Below are 16,780 nucleotides of genomic sequence, written 5' to 3'. Positions count from 1 at the left end.
AAGAATTCGATGTCGTCTTCAAAGAATCTTCTAATTGTCCAAAAATTTCTTTTAATCCATCACTTAAATAATGGGACAGTACAAACTTACAAATATTTGACTTCAAAAAGTTTATATATTTATTTTAAACACATTTATTTTTCTGGATTCATAATTGCCTGAAAAGTAACTCTACAACAACATGGTATTAGACTTTTGATTTGAAAGAAATTTGTTTTACATGATTAAACACTTCACACAGACTTGGTATTCAGTGGTGTAGTGGGCTAAAATAAACACACACCAGTCAAGATTTTGTTGAATAATTTATTAATTGTGAGACAATAAGGTTAAGTTTAGGGTTACATACCTTACATTCCCCACTGACACATATATCAAGAGAGTTTGGACGACACAAGGTACCATCCACCACAGCTGCAGCATGTTCAGTGTAGAAATTGAAGCCCACAGCCAGGCAGTTCAAAGCACACGCCTTCACACCACCTACATGGAAAATAAAATCCAGATTACTTTTATTTATAAGATAAAAAAAAGTCACTGTAGTTAAATTCCTTACACATTGAAGGAGTAGCACAACTGGTAGAAATGCTGCCTCACGGCTCCAGAGATCCGGATTCAATCCTGACCTCCTGCGCTGTCAGTGTGGAGTTGTCACATTCTCCACGTGATCGTGTGGATTCAGAATCAGAATCACTGACATATGTCATGAAATCTGCTGTTTGGGCGCCACAGTAACGTAGTGGTTAGCGCAACGTTATTACAGCTTGGGGCGCTCTGGAGTTCAGAGTTCAATTCCGATGCCATTCATCCTCCCTGTGTTCAGGTTTCCTCTCACAGTCCAAACACCTACCAGGTAGGTTAATTAGTCATTGTAAATTGTCCCATGATTAGATCAGGGTCAATCAGGGTTGTGGGATTGCTGGGGTGGTGTAGCTTGAAGTCTAGATGGGCCTACTCCAACCTGTATTGCTAAATAAATAGATAGAATAAACATAGTTTCTTGATTAGCAGGTGCATATTAATGGAACAGTAATTTGGAGATTTGTAACATAAATAACTGCAGCTCAATCACTGCCATGCCAACTTCGGAATTTAAATGGAGTATTAAAAATTGTCGGAAAATGCAGAGGTCATAGTGATTGACTTATTAGGACATCAGCCTGCCTGAAAAAACTATCCAGGAACAAATCATCAGCGGTTGCCATCTAATCAATGTTCACATCACAAAAATGAATAGGTAAAATCATCTAAAATATGGAAGACACACCACGAGCAATTGGCCTGACTAATTAGGATAGTTATGTAATGGTAACCCCTAAGTCTAGAGTACTTATATGGAGAAAATGTAAATTGAATTCACAAAGGAGAAACAAAGAACATGGATTATTTTTTTCAAAATCTGTAAATTTGAAAGTTTTTGCTCTGAAGTAAGGAAATCTGTGTCAGTAAGAAGCAACTCTGAAGGATTATGTTCAGGCAATGACTCTACTGATTAGTGGAGCAGACTAGAATGGCTAAGTGGTCTCTCCTGCTTCACTATTTTAAAGTTTGAATATCTATTGATTTCATTAACTGATTATCCCCAGGCTCAAAGTATTCCAAAGATTAACAATAATCAGTACGAATAAAAGTTTCCTCACTTCAAACCTAGAAGGCTGACCTTTGATCAATGAAAATAGCTCACAATTTCTATGTATCTCAGCTCTTGGCATCTACCCTATCAATTGTTTAAGAATTTTCTACTGGGATACTACTGAACCAGAGTATGCAGGGCAACTTGTGAATGAGACTTGAAGTGAGTTAGGGTACAGGAAGTACAGTTGGGTGGATGCAAGGGTAGAAGATGGGAGCTGGCAAGAAGTTTGGATGCAATAATAAACCTGTGGATCAGGCTTTCAGCAAATACGATTAGGCAGGAACAAGGTGTAGTGGTGTAAGTAGCCATCCCTAATGGAATGTACTTGTAAATGAAAATTCAGCTCCGCATCAAATACACCATTGGAAATCTAGGTCACCCCAAAGATATAAGGATTGATAATCCTATTTCTAAGATTCCTTTCACTTCACATTAGGAATATGAATCCCATAGATCAATCACCAACCTACCAAATATCGAATGTAGAGTGTGCACATTCTGCATGTGTTTCCGTGGAATTCCTCCCACATCCCAAAGATATGTGGGTAGAATGGTTAATTTGCAGCTGTAAATTGCCATCAGTATGGAAGTAAATGGTAATATCTGGGGAGAGATGATAAGAATGTGGGGAGACTATTATCTAAATGGGCAGCAAATTCAGAAATAGCAAAGGGACTTACTTGGGAGTCTTGGTGCAGGATTCTCTAAGGGTTAGTCATTACTATGGAAGGCAAATGCAATGTTAGGATTCATATCAAGAGGACCAGAATATAAAAGCAAGGGATGTAATGCTAAGGACTTAAAAGGCATTGGTCAGAGCACATTTAGAGTAGTGTGAAAGTTTTGGGATCCTTACCTAAGAAAGGATATTCTGACATTGGAGAGGGTCCAAAAGAGATTCATGAGAATGATCCTGAGAATGAAAGGGGTAACGTATGAGGAGCATTTGATGGCTCTAGGCTAGTGCTTGTTAGAATTTAGAAGAATGAGGGGAATTTCATTAAGACATACCAAATATTGGAAGCCCAGATGTGGAGAGGATGTTTCCAGCTGTGGGAGAGTCTAGTACTAGAGGGCAGTTCCAGTAAGATGGCGGTGTGCTTGGTCGCAGCAGCCTCTCTGGATCCAACAAATGGTGCAAATATGTGTTTTAAACAGTCTTCTTGTGATCATAAGACCCCAATAGACACTGGTAATACAAAATACTGTAAGTCCAGTTCATTCACTCATTGGAAAGACCATCAGTGGGGGAGCTGCATGGCCTCAGTCATTGCACAGATCAGGCCCCCATGCCACGGCATCACCTGTTACAGCACCCGGGGCAGGAAACACCAGAATCTGTGCTGGGTTGGGGGCTATCCCCTGCATGCTGGATCTCCCATCAGTGCTGCTCTCCAGTGTTTGCTCCCTTTAAGACCAACTGGATTGCTTTAATCTGCGGCTCACCCAGTGAGAGATGAGAAACAGCTATGTGCTTGTTCTTACAGAAATGTGTCTCCAAGAAAACATCCCATGCACCATCAATCTTTAGGCCATGTCATGCAGGGACTTGTGCTAATATTATTTTTGTGATTGCATGTGCAATTGTAACCATATGCATGGAATGCAACTGTATATACTGTGTTTTGCATTATTTGCCCCAGAGGAATGCTGTTTTGTTTAACTGTATACATGTGTATGGTTGAATGAAAAATTAAACTTGAATGTCTTAGAACAGCAGGATGTCTCTTTAGAACAGAGATGAGAAGGAATTTCTTTAGTCAGAGGGTGGCAAATCGCCTAATTCTTCTGTTTCTATGTCTTATAGTCTAAAAGGTTGGTGGGGGAAATTGGATTGTTGTACGGGCTAGCACAGAATTGATAAGCCAAATAACTTCCTTTCATTTTGTAAAGTAATTTGGAATAATGAATGTAATTATTTCTTTATTTTGAGGAAGATCATACCTCCAATATATGGTTTCCAGGCATAATACTTCCCACGAAATGCAATGTTATTAAATTCTGCACATTGCTTTTCTCTGAAGTCTTGAGAACCTGGTGGACAGTCCTGCAGAGAACAGAGAAAATAGTAAAAACAAAAATAATATAAAAAGTAATACTTAAGAATAAGCAGAAAAAAATCAAACTATATTGCAACAGACTTTGTTTGTCTTTTGAAATTATTATTGCCTTCTGTTCATGGAGAAAAAGTTGAAATATCTTTTACTTTGAACTTTGGTATTTATACATTTTTGATATCTGAAGTTTGATGAAGATTATGCACCGTACTGGCACAGTGTGACTTCCTGCAATGAACAAAGTGTTAAAAAGTTTTGTCATAAAGTTTGCTCTGGGCATAATTTATATATTGCATTTTTCTTAACCTAAAATAACCTCAAATTGAATACTATCAGTTGCTTTGAATATTCACTCATCACAATAAGGTATTAAGAGTTTGTACCCTTGGTTGCTAAAAGCTGATATTTTAATAATATGCTACAGGTGGTAAAATAGTGCAAAATTCTTAACAGGCAGCCAAGGCAGATGATAGCTGCTGTCGCTAGATTCTTGGATCAGATAAGAATTGGGTTCATAAAAGTAGATTTTGATATGTGATATTGTGAAATGGATGAAAGCAGCATTTATATTTCTCAAAATTTCTATTGCAGCTCACTTCAATAAAAATATAAACTGGGAGAGATATACAGTTAGCTGCTGACTCACTTTTATGCTATGGCATTGTCAAAACTGCAGGATGGCAGTTTACTTGTATTAAATGTGTAGGATATGCCAGTCATTTTCAACATACTGCAGCTTACAATCCATGGATTTTGTTATTTTTTACAATAAAATAACATTTGTATTTTAAGAGTGACTGGATATAACATCATGGCTGTGCAAAATGGGACATTTACATTCCGTATCTTCTTCCTGTCTCACTTCTTCTTAGGCAGTCACTTATGGTTTAGGGTGATTTTCTTCCATTCTTTGGATCTGAGGTGAAACGAGGCCAATGTAGGACCTGCAGACATGCAGATAGTCCTTGAAGGGGCAGGTAGATGGCTCCCATGACTGAACTGTTCCCACAATTTACGGACTCACTTTCAAGGATTCTTCATCCCATATTCTCAATATCTGCTGCTTATTTATTTATTATTATTGTTCTCTTTCCTTTTGTATTTGCAGTTTGTTGTCTTTTGCACATTGGTTGTTTGTCCATCAATCTTTCATTGATTCTATTGCGTTTCCTATGTTTATTGTGACTACCTCAGGTGGTGATATATATGTACTTTGATAATAAATGTACTTTGAACCTTATGGGTGCAACAACAAATAGACTGGAAGTTCTGAAAGCCATTGTTGATGCCCATTTTGACTGGTCATAGGTCAAGGTTTACCAAGAGCTGGTGGGTATGTTTTGAGGCTTTGACTACGTACTTGAGTTGTTTTCTCTGTCTAGCTGGTAAAGCTTAATTGTGACAGAAGCGTTTGTTTCAACAGTCTGTTGTCAAGACACGTGAATGACATTCCCTGCCATTGGAGTAAACTGCATGTAATTAAGGTCTCAACACTGAGAATGTTGGTGTGGAAAAGGATGCTGTGTCAGTGCACTTGACCTGCCAGTGCATTTGAAGGACTATGCAAAGGCAGCTTTGTTAAGATCGAAAGGAGAGTGGAAAAAAAACCACCTGCTGAGCCAGATGCCAAACCCCAAGTTTCTGAATCATCCAAAAGTGGATTATTGGCAAGCTGCTGTATATGCAATACAGATTGATCAATTTTGATATTCAAGGCATTAAAAACATGCAATTCAGTTAAGAAAGTGGTTTTGAATGATGGAGAAGGTACAGGTGGCCAAATGGCCAATTTCTTATATTTTTACGCTCTTATATCCACTCAAGTGAGTTGCAAAAAGGGAGGAGAGCTTAAGGATAAAGAAGTAATCAACTCCCACTTGCTGAAGTCCTACTGTAGAAATGCTCTTCAACCTAAGACTATCCTTGTTGCAAATGTCCTTAATGAATATTCTTGACTCTACAATCAGATTCTTTCCCCCATCACAACTGAAAAACAATGAAGCCTGCGGGGAGCAGACTACTTTCCTGGTTGAATTTCAGAAATTTCAGAAAAAAATTGACAGCCTCATTTCCTTTTTCTGGGACAGGAAGAAGTGTCAGAAAACTTCAGGGACACAGTACTGTGATCAAGACTTTCTTCTAATGAGACAAATCCAATAGCTGTAACTATAGAAAAGGTTTGTTCGCCAGAGGGAAAGGCATTGCAAGACGACTGCTCAACTAAGTTTTCCAAGTGGCTGCAGATCTACTCCTCAAATTGCAGTGTACTTATCAAGAGAAACAATGCAAGATGCTCACCATGTGATTATGTGGAGAAGAACAAAGGAAACAGCGATAATCACTATGCATTGTCTTTTCTGATCTTATGAAAACTTAATGTCACATTTGGCTGCTGTGGAATCTACAGCGGTAAGCATCTCATAATTCACCACAGACTGCAGGCTGCAGTTAAGCAAGGCTTCTCGGCACTCCATAGCTCTTCTGAATCATTTATTCTCCACATTATTGTATCTCATACACAATTGCCTTCTGTTTGGAGATTATCTGGGATGAGCAACTCTTTCAACTCTATCACTCATTGGAGGTCAATCACCTCAGTCCCAGGACATCATTCCAGGAGTTCCTCAGAGACAGTATCCTAGTTCAGTCACCTCCCAAGATCACATCAAAAGTGGAGATATTCACTTATACTTCCAAAATGTTCAACTCCATTTGTAAGTCCTCAGTAATTGAATGAACCCAAGTGTAAATACACAGCAAGACCTACAGATGTGCAAGGCAAAGGCCATCTCCAACATAGAGAATCTAACCACCCTCCCCTGATTACAATTGCTAAGTCTCCCTCCATCTATGGCAGTCACCACTCATCAGAACCTTATCGGGACGATCTGTATAAATAATTTGGCTGGGAATTCTGTTTCAAGTGACTCAACTCCTGACACCCCAAGGACTTTCCACTATACTCAAAGCACAAATCAGACCAGTGATGGAACTTTCTTGTTTTGTCTGGATGAACACAGTTCTAATTTTCACTCTTGAGAGGCTTGATTGCAAGAAACTGCTGAGAGTTGTGAACACAGCTCAGCACATCTCAGAAACTAGCCCTCCATGGACTCTGTACTTCTCACTGCTTCAACAAAGGCACCTTTATGATCAAAGACCCCAACTATCCCAGATATTTTCTCTTCTCCCCTCTTCTATCAGGTAGAAGATAAAAAAGTCTGAAGGCACATACCACCAGGCTCAAGGACAGCTTCCACCCTGCTGTTCTAAGACTATTAAATGGTTCATTAGTATAATAAGCTGGATTCTTTACCTCACAATCTACCTTGTTATGATCTTGTAATTTGTATGATTTTGTTATGCCCATTAACATTCTCCAATTCTTCTGCTACACACCTACACAAGGGGTAATTTACAATTAACCTATCAACCTACACATGATGTGTGAAAAAATTTAAATGGCAGGGGAAACCCATGTAGTCACAGGTCCAACATCAAACTTCACACTGGCAGCATTTGGAGATAGGACTGAACCTAGATTGCTGGAAATGTGTGGCAGCAGCTCTATCAGACGCACCAGTGTACCATCCATTTAATATGTTTAAATAACTTTATTACTTTGGAGGGTCCTGATAAAGTGTCTTGGCCCGAAACATTGACTGTTTACTCTTTTCCATAGATGTGCCTGGTCTGCTGAGTTCCTCCAGCATTGTGTGTGTTGTTTATCACTTCAGAGATCTGTTTTCAAAGCCAGGTGAACCTTATCGTCCCTGTTATTCTAACTATGTACAATAAAAATAAATGACTGAAGACAGGATTCTTTCCAAAAAATTCTCCTTAATTCTGCCCAATTTTCTATCTTTGGCTCACTACAGTGAGAAATAATGTCCTATACATTTGGAAGAAAGAACATTCAAATCCATATTGGGAATTGCAGAAGTTATGCCATTACTTACTGTAAATACAACTTTGTTTATAGTTTGTCTGGACTGGTATAAATAGATTCATTTCAGTCATGACATTATGCACCTCATCTAACGGGGTGCTATCCTGAAGACGACAACAAAATCATTCTTCCTAAACAGTGAGTGCCGACATACTGTCACAGCGAAAGTAAGCATGTTCTGTTGAACACATAAGAGCTGTTTAAGGTGACAAAAATGATTGAAATAGAACTCCCTGGGACTAAAGGCAGGGAAGCCTCACCTAAGGAAACATCTAATGATCTGGAAAATATATCTCGTGCAAAAGAGCAAAAAGATCTCCAGAAAAATGACATACACCTACACTTTACATTATATAATGTTCCTGACTTACCAAGAGCAGCATCATAGGATGTTCTAGTAATATATTAAAAATGAAATCTCAATGCGCAGACACCACACTTTGCTGCAGTTGCAAAAGAATCTTTAAAAAAAAACAAAAATGCCAGTTACTTAATGCTGGGTGTTTATGACTTGGAGCCAAAAAAAAAACGAACAAGCACTTAATAATTTGCAATGTTTCTAATCAAATGACCTAGACTAGGAGACCTCAGTCTGATTGCTTCAAAAATATGTCTTTATTCCTTCCAATGCGCACAGCTCCATTTTAATAGAACCATGTATTGGGTAAGAGGTAGTATAAAACTCTTAAAATTTATTGTCTGTCTGGGTGAGATGATGTAGTAATGTAAAAAGCAGTAAATCCATGCAGTTGAATGATTATACTTTAGTTCTCACACTTTCTTGACTGGATCTTTGCTATTATATAAAAATGGTACATGTGGGTACCAACGATATAGGTAGAACAAGGAAAGAGGTTCTGCTGAGGGAATTTGAGTAGCTGGGACTAATTAAAGAGCAGAACCAAAAAGGTAGTAATCTCTGTATTACTACCTGAGCCATGTGCAGATTGGGATAGGCTCAAGAAGATTAGAGAGGATTGGTGTGGATTTGAATTCATGGGAAATTGGCACCAGTATTGGGGAAGGAGGAAGCTGTACTAAAGGGACGGGCTCCACCTGAATTGTGATGGGACCTGAATCCTAGTGGATCGCATAGTTAGGGCTGTGGATAGGGCTTTAAACTAAATAGTGGAGTGTGGGTTCCACAGAATGGGGAGGTATGGATAAAGTTTAAAAAAAAGAAAAGTGCGGATAAAGATAAAGAAAAAACAAAAGATAAGAAACAGAAGAGTAAGAGTGGAGTGAAGAGAAGTCAAGTGCAAAAGAGTAAAAGATTTTAAAAGCACAGTGAGTGTAAGGGCTCTTTAATTGAATGCCTGTAGTATTCGGTAAAAGATCAGTGAACTTGTGGTGAAAATCAGTACAAAGAAGTATGATTTAGGGGCCAGTACAGAGACGTGGTTGCAGGATGGAAATGATTGGGAATTAAATATCCAAGGATATCAGGAAGGTAAGGGAGGTGGGGTAGTTCTTAATTAAAGATGAGATCAGAGCGATAGTGAGAGACGATTCAGGATCTAAGGGGCAGAATGTTGAATCTCTCTGGGTAGAGATTAGGAAAGGGAAAAAAATCACTGGTGGGAGTTGTCTATCAGCCACCTAATAATAACATTACAGTGGCACAGGCAATAAACAGAGAGATATCTGAGGTATGTTAAAATGGTACAGCAGTTATCATGGGGGACTTCAACTTGCCCATAGATTGGGTGAATCAAGTTGGTCGAGGTAGTCTTGAGGAGGACTTCATAGAATGCATCCGTGAAGGCTTTCTTGAACAGCATGTTACTGAACCCACAAGGGAATGTGTTATCTTAGATCTGGACCTGTGCAATAAGACAGGTAAAATTAGTGATCTGATAGTTTAAGGATGCTCTTGGAAAGAGTGATCACAGTACGATTGAATTTCTCATACAAATGGAGGGTGCAACAGTTCAATCTAAGACCAATGCATTATGCCTAAACAATGGAGACCACAATGGGATGAGGGAGGATTTGGCTAGTGTAGACTGAGAACACAGGCTATATGGTGGGACAGTTGAGGAACAGTGGAAGACTTTCGAATAAATTTTTCACAGTGATCAATAAAACTATATTCCATTTAAAAGCAAGAACAGTAAGGGTGGGGACAGCCAGCCTTGGATAACTAAAGAAATACAAGAAGGCATCAAACAAAAAGCTCGTGCATACAAAGTCACCAAGAGTAGTGGAAAACTGGAAGATTGGGAAAACTTTAAAAAGCAACAAAGTAGCACTAAGCAAGCAATAACGAAAAGAAAGCTAGATTATGAAAATAAACTAGCACAAAATATAAACACAGATAGTAAAAGATTTTGTAATTATATAAAGTAGAAAAGGGTAGGTGAAGTGAATGTAGGTCCCTTGGAGGACGAGAAGGGGGAATTGATACTGGATAATGAGGAAATGGCTGAAGCTTTGAATGACTATTTTGTGTCAGTCTTCACGGTGGAGGACGCCAAAGAGAGGTGTTATGGATATGATGGGAGGTGAGGACCTCGATACAATAGCTATCACTAAAGAGGTAGTGCTGAGCAAACTTGTGGACCTGAAGATAGACAAGTCTCCTGGTCCTGATGGAATGCATCCCAGGGTACTGAGAGAAATGGCAGAAGTTATAATAGAAGCTTTGATGATGATTTACCAAAACTCTCTTGACTCTGGGCAGGTTCCGATGGATTGGAAGATGGTGAATGTCACGCCACCATTGAAAAAAAGGATGTAGGCAAAAGGCAGGTAACTACAGGCTAGTTAGTTTAACACCTGTAGTTGGGAAAATGCTTGAAGCTATCACTAAAGAAGAAATAGCGAGGCATCTGGAAAGAAATGGATCCATCAGACAGACACAGCAAGGATTCAGCAAAGGCAGATCCTGTTTGGCAAACTTACTGAAGTTCTTTGAGGATATAATGAGTGCAGTGGATAGAGGGGGACAGATGGACTTTATTTACTTGGATTTCCAGAAGGCGTTTGATAAGGTGCCAATAAAAGATACCCATAAGATAAGGATGCTTAGAGTTGGGGGTGATGCATTAGCACTTATAGAAGATTGGTTAATAGAAAGCAGAGAGTTGGGTTACATGGATGTTACTCTGGTTGGCAATCAGTGGTGAGCAGTGTGCCACAGGGGTCAGTGCTGGGCTCGCAACTGTTCATGATATACATTAACGATCTGGAAAAGAGGACCACATGTAGTGTAACTAAGTTTGCTGAAGATACTAAATTGAGTGGAAAATCAAATTGTGCAGAAGATACGGAGAGTCTACAGAGAGATATTAATAGGTTAAATAAGTGGAAAAGGGTCTGGCAGAGTACAATGTTGGTAAATGCACTTTGGAAGGAAAAATGAAAGAGCAGATTATTATTTGAATGGTAAAAAATTGCAACATGCCACTGTGCAGAGGGTCTTGGGAGTGCTTGTGCTTGAATCACAAAAGATTGGTTTGCAGGTGTAGCAGGCTATCAAGAAGGCAAATTGAATGTCGGCCTTCATTGCTAAAGGGATTGAATTTAAGAGCAGGAAGGTTATGCTGCAACTGTACAGGGTTCTGGTGAGGCCACACCTGGAGTACTGCATATAGTTCTGGTCTCCTTACTTGAAGAAGGATAAACTAGCTTTGGAGATGGTGCAGAGGAGGCTCACCAGGTTGATTCCAGAGATGAGGGGGTTAGACTGTTTGGAGAGATTGAGTTGCCTGGAACTGTATTCACTGGAATTCAGAAGAACGAGATGAGATCTTATAGAAAATTATGAAAGGGATAGAGAAAATTATGAAAGAGAGACAGTAAAGTTATTTCCACTGGTAGGTGAGACTAGAACTAGGGGACATAGCCTCAAAATTTGGGACAGTAGATTTAGGACGGAGATGAGGAGGAACAACTTTTCCCAGAGAGTGGTGGATCTGTGGAATTCTCTGCCCAATGAAGCAGTGGAGGCTACCTCAGTAAATATATTTAAGACAAAGGGGCTGGGTATATTTTTGCATAGTAGGGGAATTAAGGGTTATGGGGAAAAAGCAGGTCCATGGCCAGATTGGCCATAATCTTATTGAACAAGAGAGCAGGCTCAACAGGCCAGATGGCCTACTCCTGCTCCTATTTCTTATGTTTTACAAAATGAGTCTCACACACGTGCTCTAATTTCCCTGCTCATGAAGTAGAACCTGAACTGGCTGAGATTCAATATATTCAACACCTCAGCAAGTTCCAGTGAAAACTTAGCAAAAATCACGAGGGGTGGTCAGTCACGGTGCATCAAATTGCTCCAAATGCTTTTTGATATTTTTATGATAGTCATAGTATTCAACAAGATATTTGTTTTGTTTAGAAGATAACATCAGTTTCAGAAGGCAAAACTACCATTGGTTTGCTGTAACCACTGAGACATTGTGGGTGAAGGGGGTTATCAGGAAATTATGTGTGCAAATTATTAGTCTCGAGCAGCAAGATCAAAAGGACTGGGAAACATGAAACTCAAACAAGAAGAAAGGTTTTGCTTCATTATGTTTATCCTCTTATATTGTTGTTTCTTATCCACTATCTCCCATTTCTTATTATGCTTTAATTTTCATATCATTCCTTTCTCCATTTGTTTTGTCTTTCTCATTCAAGCACCTAAAGTTCACTTGTCTGAAAATCTGATTGCATGGTGCCACATTGTTATACACCGCTCGACTTTCAATGAAAAATACTGTGTTAGAATAAAAGGCTTATGATAAATTACACAAAGTCCTTAATTTTGTTTCTATAATCACTATGTGAATGATATACTACAGTACAAAGAAATACAGACATGTGCAATGATGTACATTGGTGAGTGATGCACATCAAAATGTCAGCTCTAGCATTTGCAACCATCTGTGCCTGCGCCTTTCACTAGTTTCTTCATTATTTTTGTTTAAATTCCACTGCCAAATTCTGTCCTTTTCTCACTTTCATGTGATCCATCACTGACTCTTCCCTTCCCCTTCTGGATCACCACATATTTCTCTTAAGGGATAATCCAGCCACAGCAAGCACCCTCTTTCCAATGTAGGTGAAGAATCTTGATTTGAAACATCGACTGTCCATTTATATACATTGATGCTGTCTGACCTACAGCATTTTGTGTGTGGCTCCACATTCCAGCACCTGCAGTCTCTTGTCTCTGTAAACATCCTCTTAGTCTGCCTTGTATAAGGACTCCAAATCCATTCTCCCAGTCCCTCTCTCTCTGACAAGTTTGCACTGATGATGAGACTTTCCACACAGGAGCCTCTGAATCAGAGCTTCCTTAGGTAGACAGATCTTACGATGGCATTTGACCATATTCTGCACCTCACTCCATTTCCTTCCAGAAAAAGAATATACTTCCTTTGGTCCTCACTTAGATTCATAGAGGTGAAGAGTTCAGAGGCAGGCCCACCTCCTCAGCATCAAGGACATCTTCAACAGGCAGTGGCTCAAGAAGACTGTATCAATCTCAAGGAACCCTCACTATTCAGATGTACCCTCTTCTCATTACTGCCTTCAGCGAGGAGGTACAGGAGCCTGAACACTCAATGTTTCAGGAAAAGCTTCTTCCCTTTCGCTGTCAGATTTCTGAATGGTCCATGAACCCATGAACCTTACCCCACATTCCCTTTTTGCACTATTTTATTTTTATTGTAGCTTATTTATGTAATCCAAATACCCGGACTTGCCTCTCGGTTTTTTTGCACTACCTTACTTTCCATTTTTCTATTTTCTATTTATGATTTATAATTTAAATTTTTAATATTTACTATTGATTTGTAATCCAGGGAGCGGGAAGCGCAGAATCAAATATCGCTGTGATGATTGTACGTTCTAGTATCAATTGTTTGGCGACAATAAAGTATAAAGTATAATCCACTATATTACTGTCACATAAACAAAAAAAATTTATGACATATGTCAGCGATTATAAACCTGATTCTGATTTTGATTCTAATTATTTTAAGTATAAACCTTGTCAAAGCTTTTCCTCTAAAGGACATACAAAATGAATAGAATAACAACTCCTGATCAAGATTTCTGGTAATTTATTTTGCTATGCCAATTTTTATGGTTTATAATGTCTAAGATATTATGAGTAAACAGACTTCTGATATAAATGTATTTTCAAATATCACTACGAAACACAAGCCAAACAAGACACTGTTTGAATTCACATCTTGTGCAAGATTTGGGATCCATAGATGGTACTTGGAGACCAAAATTAAATCTGTTGCTTGTGCACTCACTCGCATTACAAATCTGGCAGAATGCCACTTTGCTACAGGTATTATCCTATGAACAGCTAATGCCTCCTAGATGCACGTAGAAGAAGATGATCACAATGCAATGTCAATTTTACATTATTACTGCCAACCTAGTGTTATATCCCAATTAACACTCTCTCAAACTTACATGGCTAAATGTACATTATTAAAAAAAAATGACAAATGAGACAAGTTGTCAGCTAATTCTTTCTGGCAGTTAGTATTATTTCATAACTGAAGAAATGATTAATTATAGAATTCTCAGGAGATGGTCCAACAAAATACTGAAGTGCTCTTTTTCTGATTTGGGCATTCCAGTTGCTCTCACATATCAAGCAACTCCCTTGGTTTTGGGCCATGACCGGGGGAACCGTCATCAAATGCTTCAGTCCTGGGAACAACATCTCTTCCTCGTCAAAGGCAGCAGAAAAGCAAAAGAGAGGGCATATAACATAGAAAAAATTAGACAGAAGTTCATGGATTTTTTGGAAGTTTTTATAAACTTCCAAGGCAACAAAAGGCAACTAGAAGGCCACAAGGAGAGAAAAGATGAAATATGAAGATAAGTTAGCCAGTACTATTAAAGATGATACCAAACGTTTTTTTTCAAGTTCAAGTTTATTGTCAACTGACTGTACAAAAATACAACCAAACAATGTTTCTCCAGACCTTGGTGCACCCACACAACATACATCACACACAGCACATAAACCAAAATATTATACTATAAATAAGTTAATAAAATGTAATTCAAAATGCATGTAGTAAAGTGCAGCACGGTAAATAGTAAACAGTATATAGCTCACTGACCATGTCATGAGACCTTGGGGGCTGGCAGGATATTCTTTAGTCTCACAACCTGAGGGAAGAAGCTGTTACCCTGTCTGCCAGTCCTAGTCCTAATGCTTCTGTACCTCCTTCCTGATGGTAGCGGATCAAAGAGACTGTGGTAGTGATCCTCAACAATGCTTTGGGCACTTTGTTTGCAATACTCTCAGTAAATGCCACAAATAGTGGTGAGGGAGACCCTGACTATCCTCCCATGGTTTTTACTATCCTCTGTAGGGTCTTGTGGTCCAATGCCTTGCAGCTTCCATACCACACAATGATGCAGAGAGACAGGACACCCTCGACGGTATTCTGGTAGAAAGTTGTTAGAATGGGGGCTGGGAGTCTTGCACGCCTCAATCTCCTCAGAAAATGTAGATCCTGCTAAGCCTTCTTGACTAGTGAGGAATTGTTGTGGGTCCAGGTTAGATTATCTGTTATGTGCACACTGAAGAACTTTGTGCTCCGCACTTTCTCCACAGCAGAGCTATTGATGTGCAGTGGAAAGAGATGATGTCATTTGAGCTGAATCTGGCAGTGCAGTTGTGACTCAGCAGCATGAACAGCAGCAGGCTGAACGCACAGCCTTGGGGGCACTAGTTGTTGCTGCCAACTCAGACTGTCTGGGGACTTTCCGATAAGAAGTCCAAGATCTAGTTACAGAGAGGAGTTTTGAGTCTCAATGAAGACAGTTTACCCACCAGCCTCTGAGCGATGTTTGTGTTAAATACTGAGCTGAAGTTGATGAACAACATCCTGGTGTACAAGACATCGTCTTCTACGTGGGACATGATGGAGTGGAGGTCTGAGGCTTGGCATAATCAGTGGACTGGTTGAGTGGTAGGCAAACTGAAAAGTGTCCAATGCAGCTGGAAGGTGAGATTTTTTACAACCCATTACCAGCCCCTCAAAGCACTCCATGATTGTTAAACTCAGTGCCACTGGATGGTAATTATTAGGCCAGATACCATTGTTCTCTTGGGCACTGAATTGATGGCAAGCTACTTTGAAGCCTGACAGGTCTATAGACTGTTTCAGAGAGATATTAAAAATGTTAAAGATAGCTGAGGTGCACAGTCCCTTAGCACCTGACCAGATATGTTGTCCAGCCCTGTAGTTTATGTGGGCTTACCCTGGCTAGCGTCCTCTTCACTTTGGCTGTGGCCAAACACGTTGCCTGTTCCTCAGGAAGAGAGGGGGCTTTCCTCCATGTCACTCAATTGGTCAAGTCGTGCATTGAAAGCATGCAGCCTATCAGGAAGGAAGGTGTTGCTGTTGTTGATGCTCAGGGACTTGCATTCGGTGATGGTTGTATAACTTGCCACATGTGGCACGTGTCCCTGCTGTTACAAAGGAGTGAGAGGATTTTCTGTACGTACTCACGGTTTGCCTTCCTGATGACATGGGAGAGTGCGCATCTTGCTGACCTTTGAGTCATCCTATCCCCCAATCTGAAGGCAGTATTCCATTCCCTAGGCAGCGCACAAACCTCAGCAGTCGGCCATGTTTTCTGGTTTGCCCCGGCAGTATGGTGTTTAATCACAGTAACATTCTCAATGATTATATATATTCAGTAATGTAAAGAGTAAAACAGAGGTGAGAGTGGATATTAGACTGCTGGAAGATAACACTGGGGAGGTAGTAATGGAGGACAAAGTAACAGTGGACAAACTTAAGTATTTTACATCAGTCTTCACTGTGAAAAACACGAGCAGTATGCCAGAAATTCAAGAGTGTTTGGGGACAGAACTGAATGTAGTTGCTATTTCTAAGGAGAAGGTGTTTGGGAAGCCGAAAGGTCTGAATATAGATAAGTTACCTGAGATGAAAGGGTTAACGTATGAGTAGTGTTTCATGGCTCTGAGCCTGTACTCTCTGGAGTTTAGAAGAATAATGGGAGATCTCATTGAAACCTATTGAATATTGAAAGGCCTAAATGGAGTAGACATGGAGAGGATGTTTCTAAGAATGGGAAAGTCTAGGACCAGAGGGTGCAGCCTCAGAATAGAGGGACATCCATTTGGGACAAAGATGA

General features: G+C 39.6%; 1 protein-coding gene across 2 annotated transcripts in view; it reads right to left on the bottom strand.

Annotated features, from left to right (window-relative positions):
- LOC134337597 (A disintegrin and metalloproteinase with thrombospondin motifs 6-like) overlaps positions 1 to 16,780 on the bottom strand; it is a 214,649-nt gene that overhangs the window by 31,855 nt on the left and 166,014 nt on the right. For both annotated transcript variants that reach the window (XM_063032752.1, XM_063032753.1), the window contains exons 15-16: positions 3,581 to 3,683; positions 350 to 483 (exon numbers count right to left, since the gene is read on the bottom strand). In XM_063032752.1, the coding sequence (XP_062888822.1) occupies positions 350 to 483; positions 3,581 to 3,683 (237 nt within the window). The remainder of the gene's footprint in view (positions 1 to 349; positions 484 to 3,580; positions 3,684 to 16,780) is intronic.

Source organism: Mobula hypostoma, chromosome 24 (genome assembly GCF_963921235.1).
Source record: "Mobula hypostoma chromosome 24, sMobHyp1.1, whole genome shotgun sequence".
In the NCBI taxonomy this organism is placed as follows: Eukaryota; Metazoa; Chordata; class Chondrichthyes; order Myliobatiformes; family Myliobatidae; genus Mobula; species Mobula hypostoma.
The sequence above is the reverse complement of the archived record's forward strand: the minus strand, read 5'-3'. Positions and strand labels throughout refer to the sequence as shown.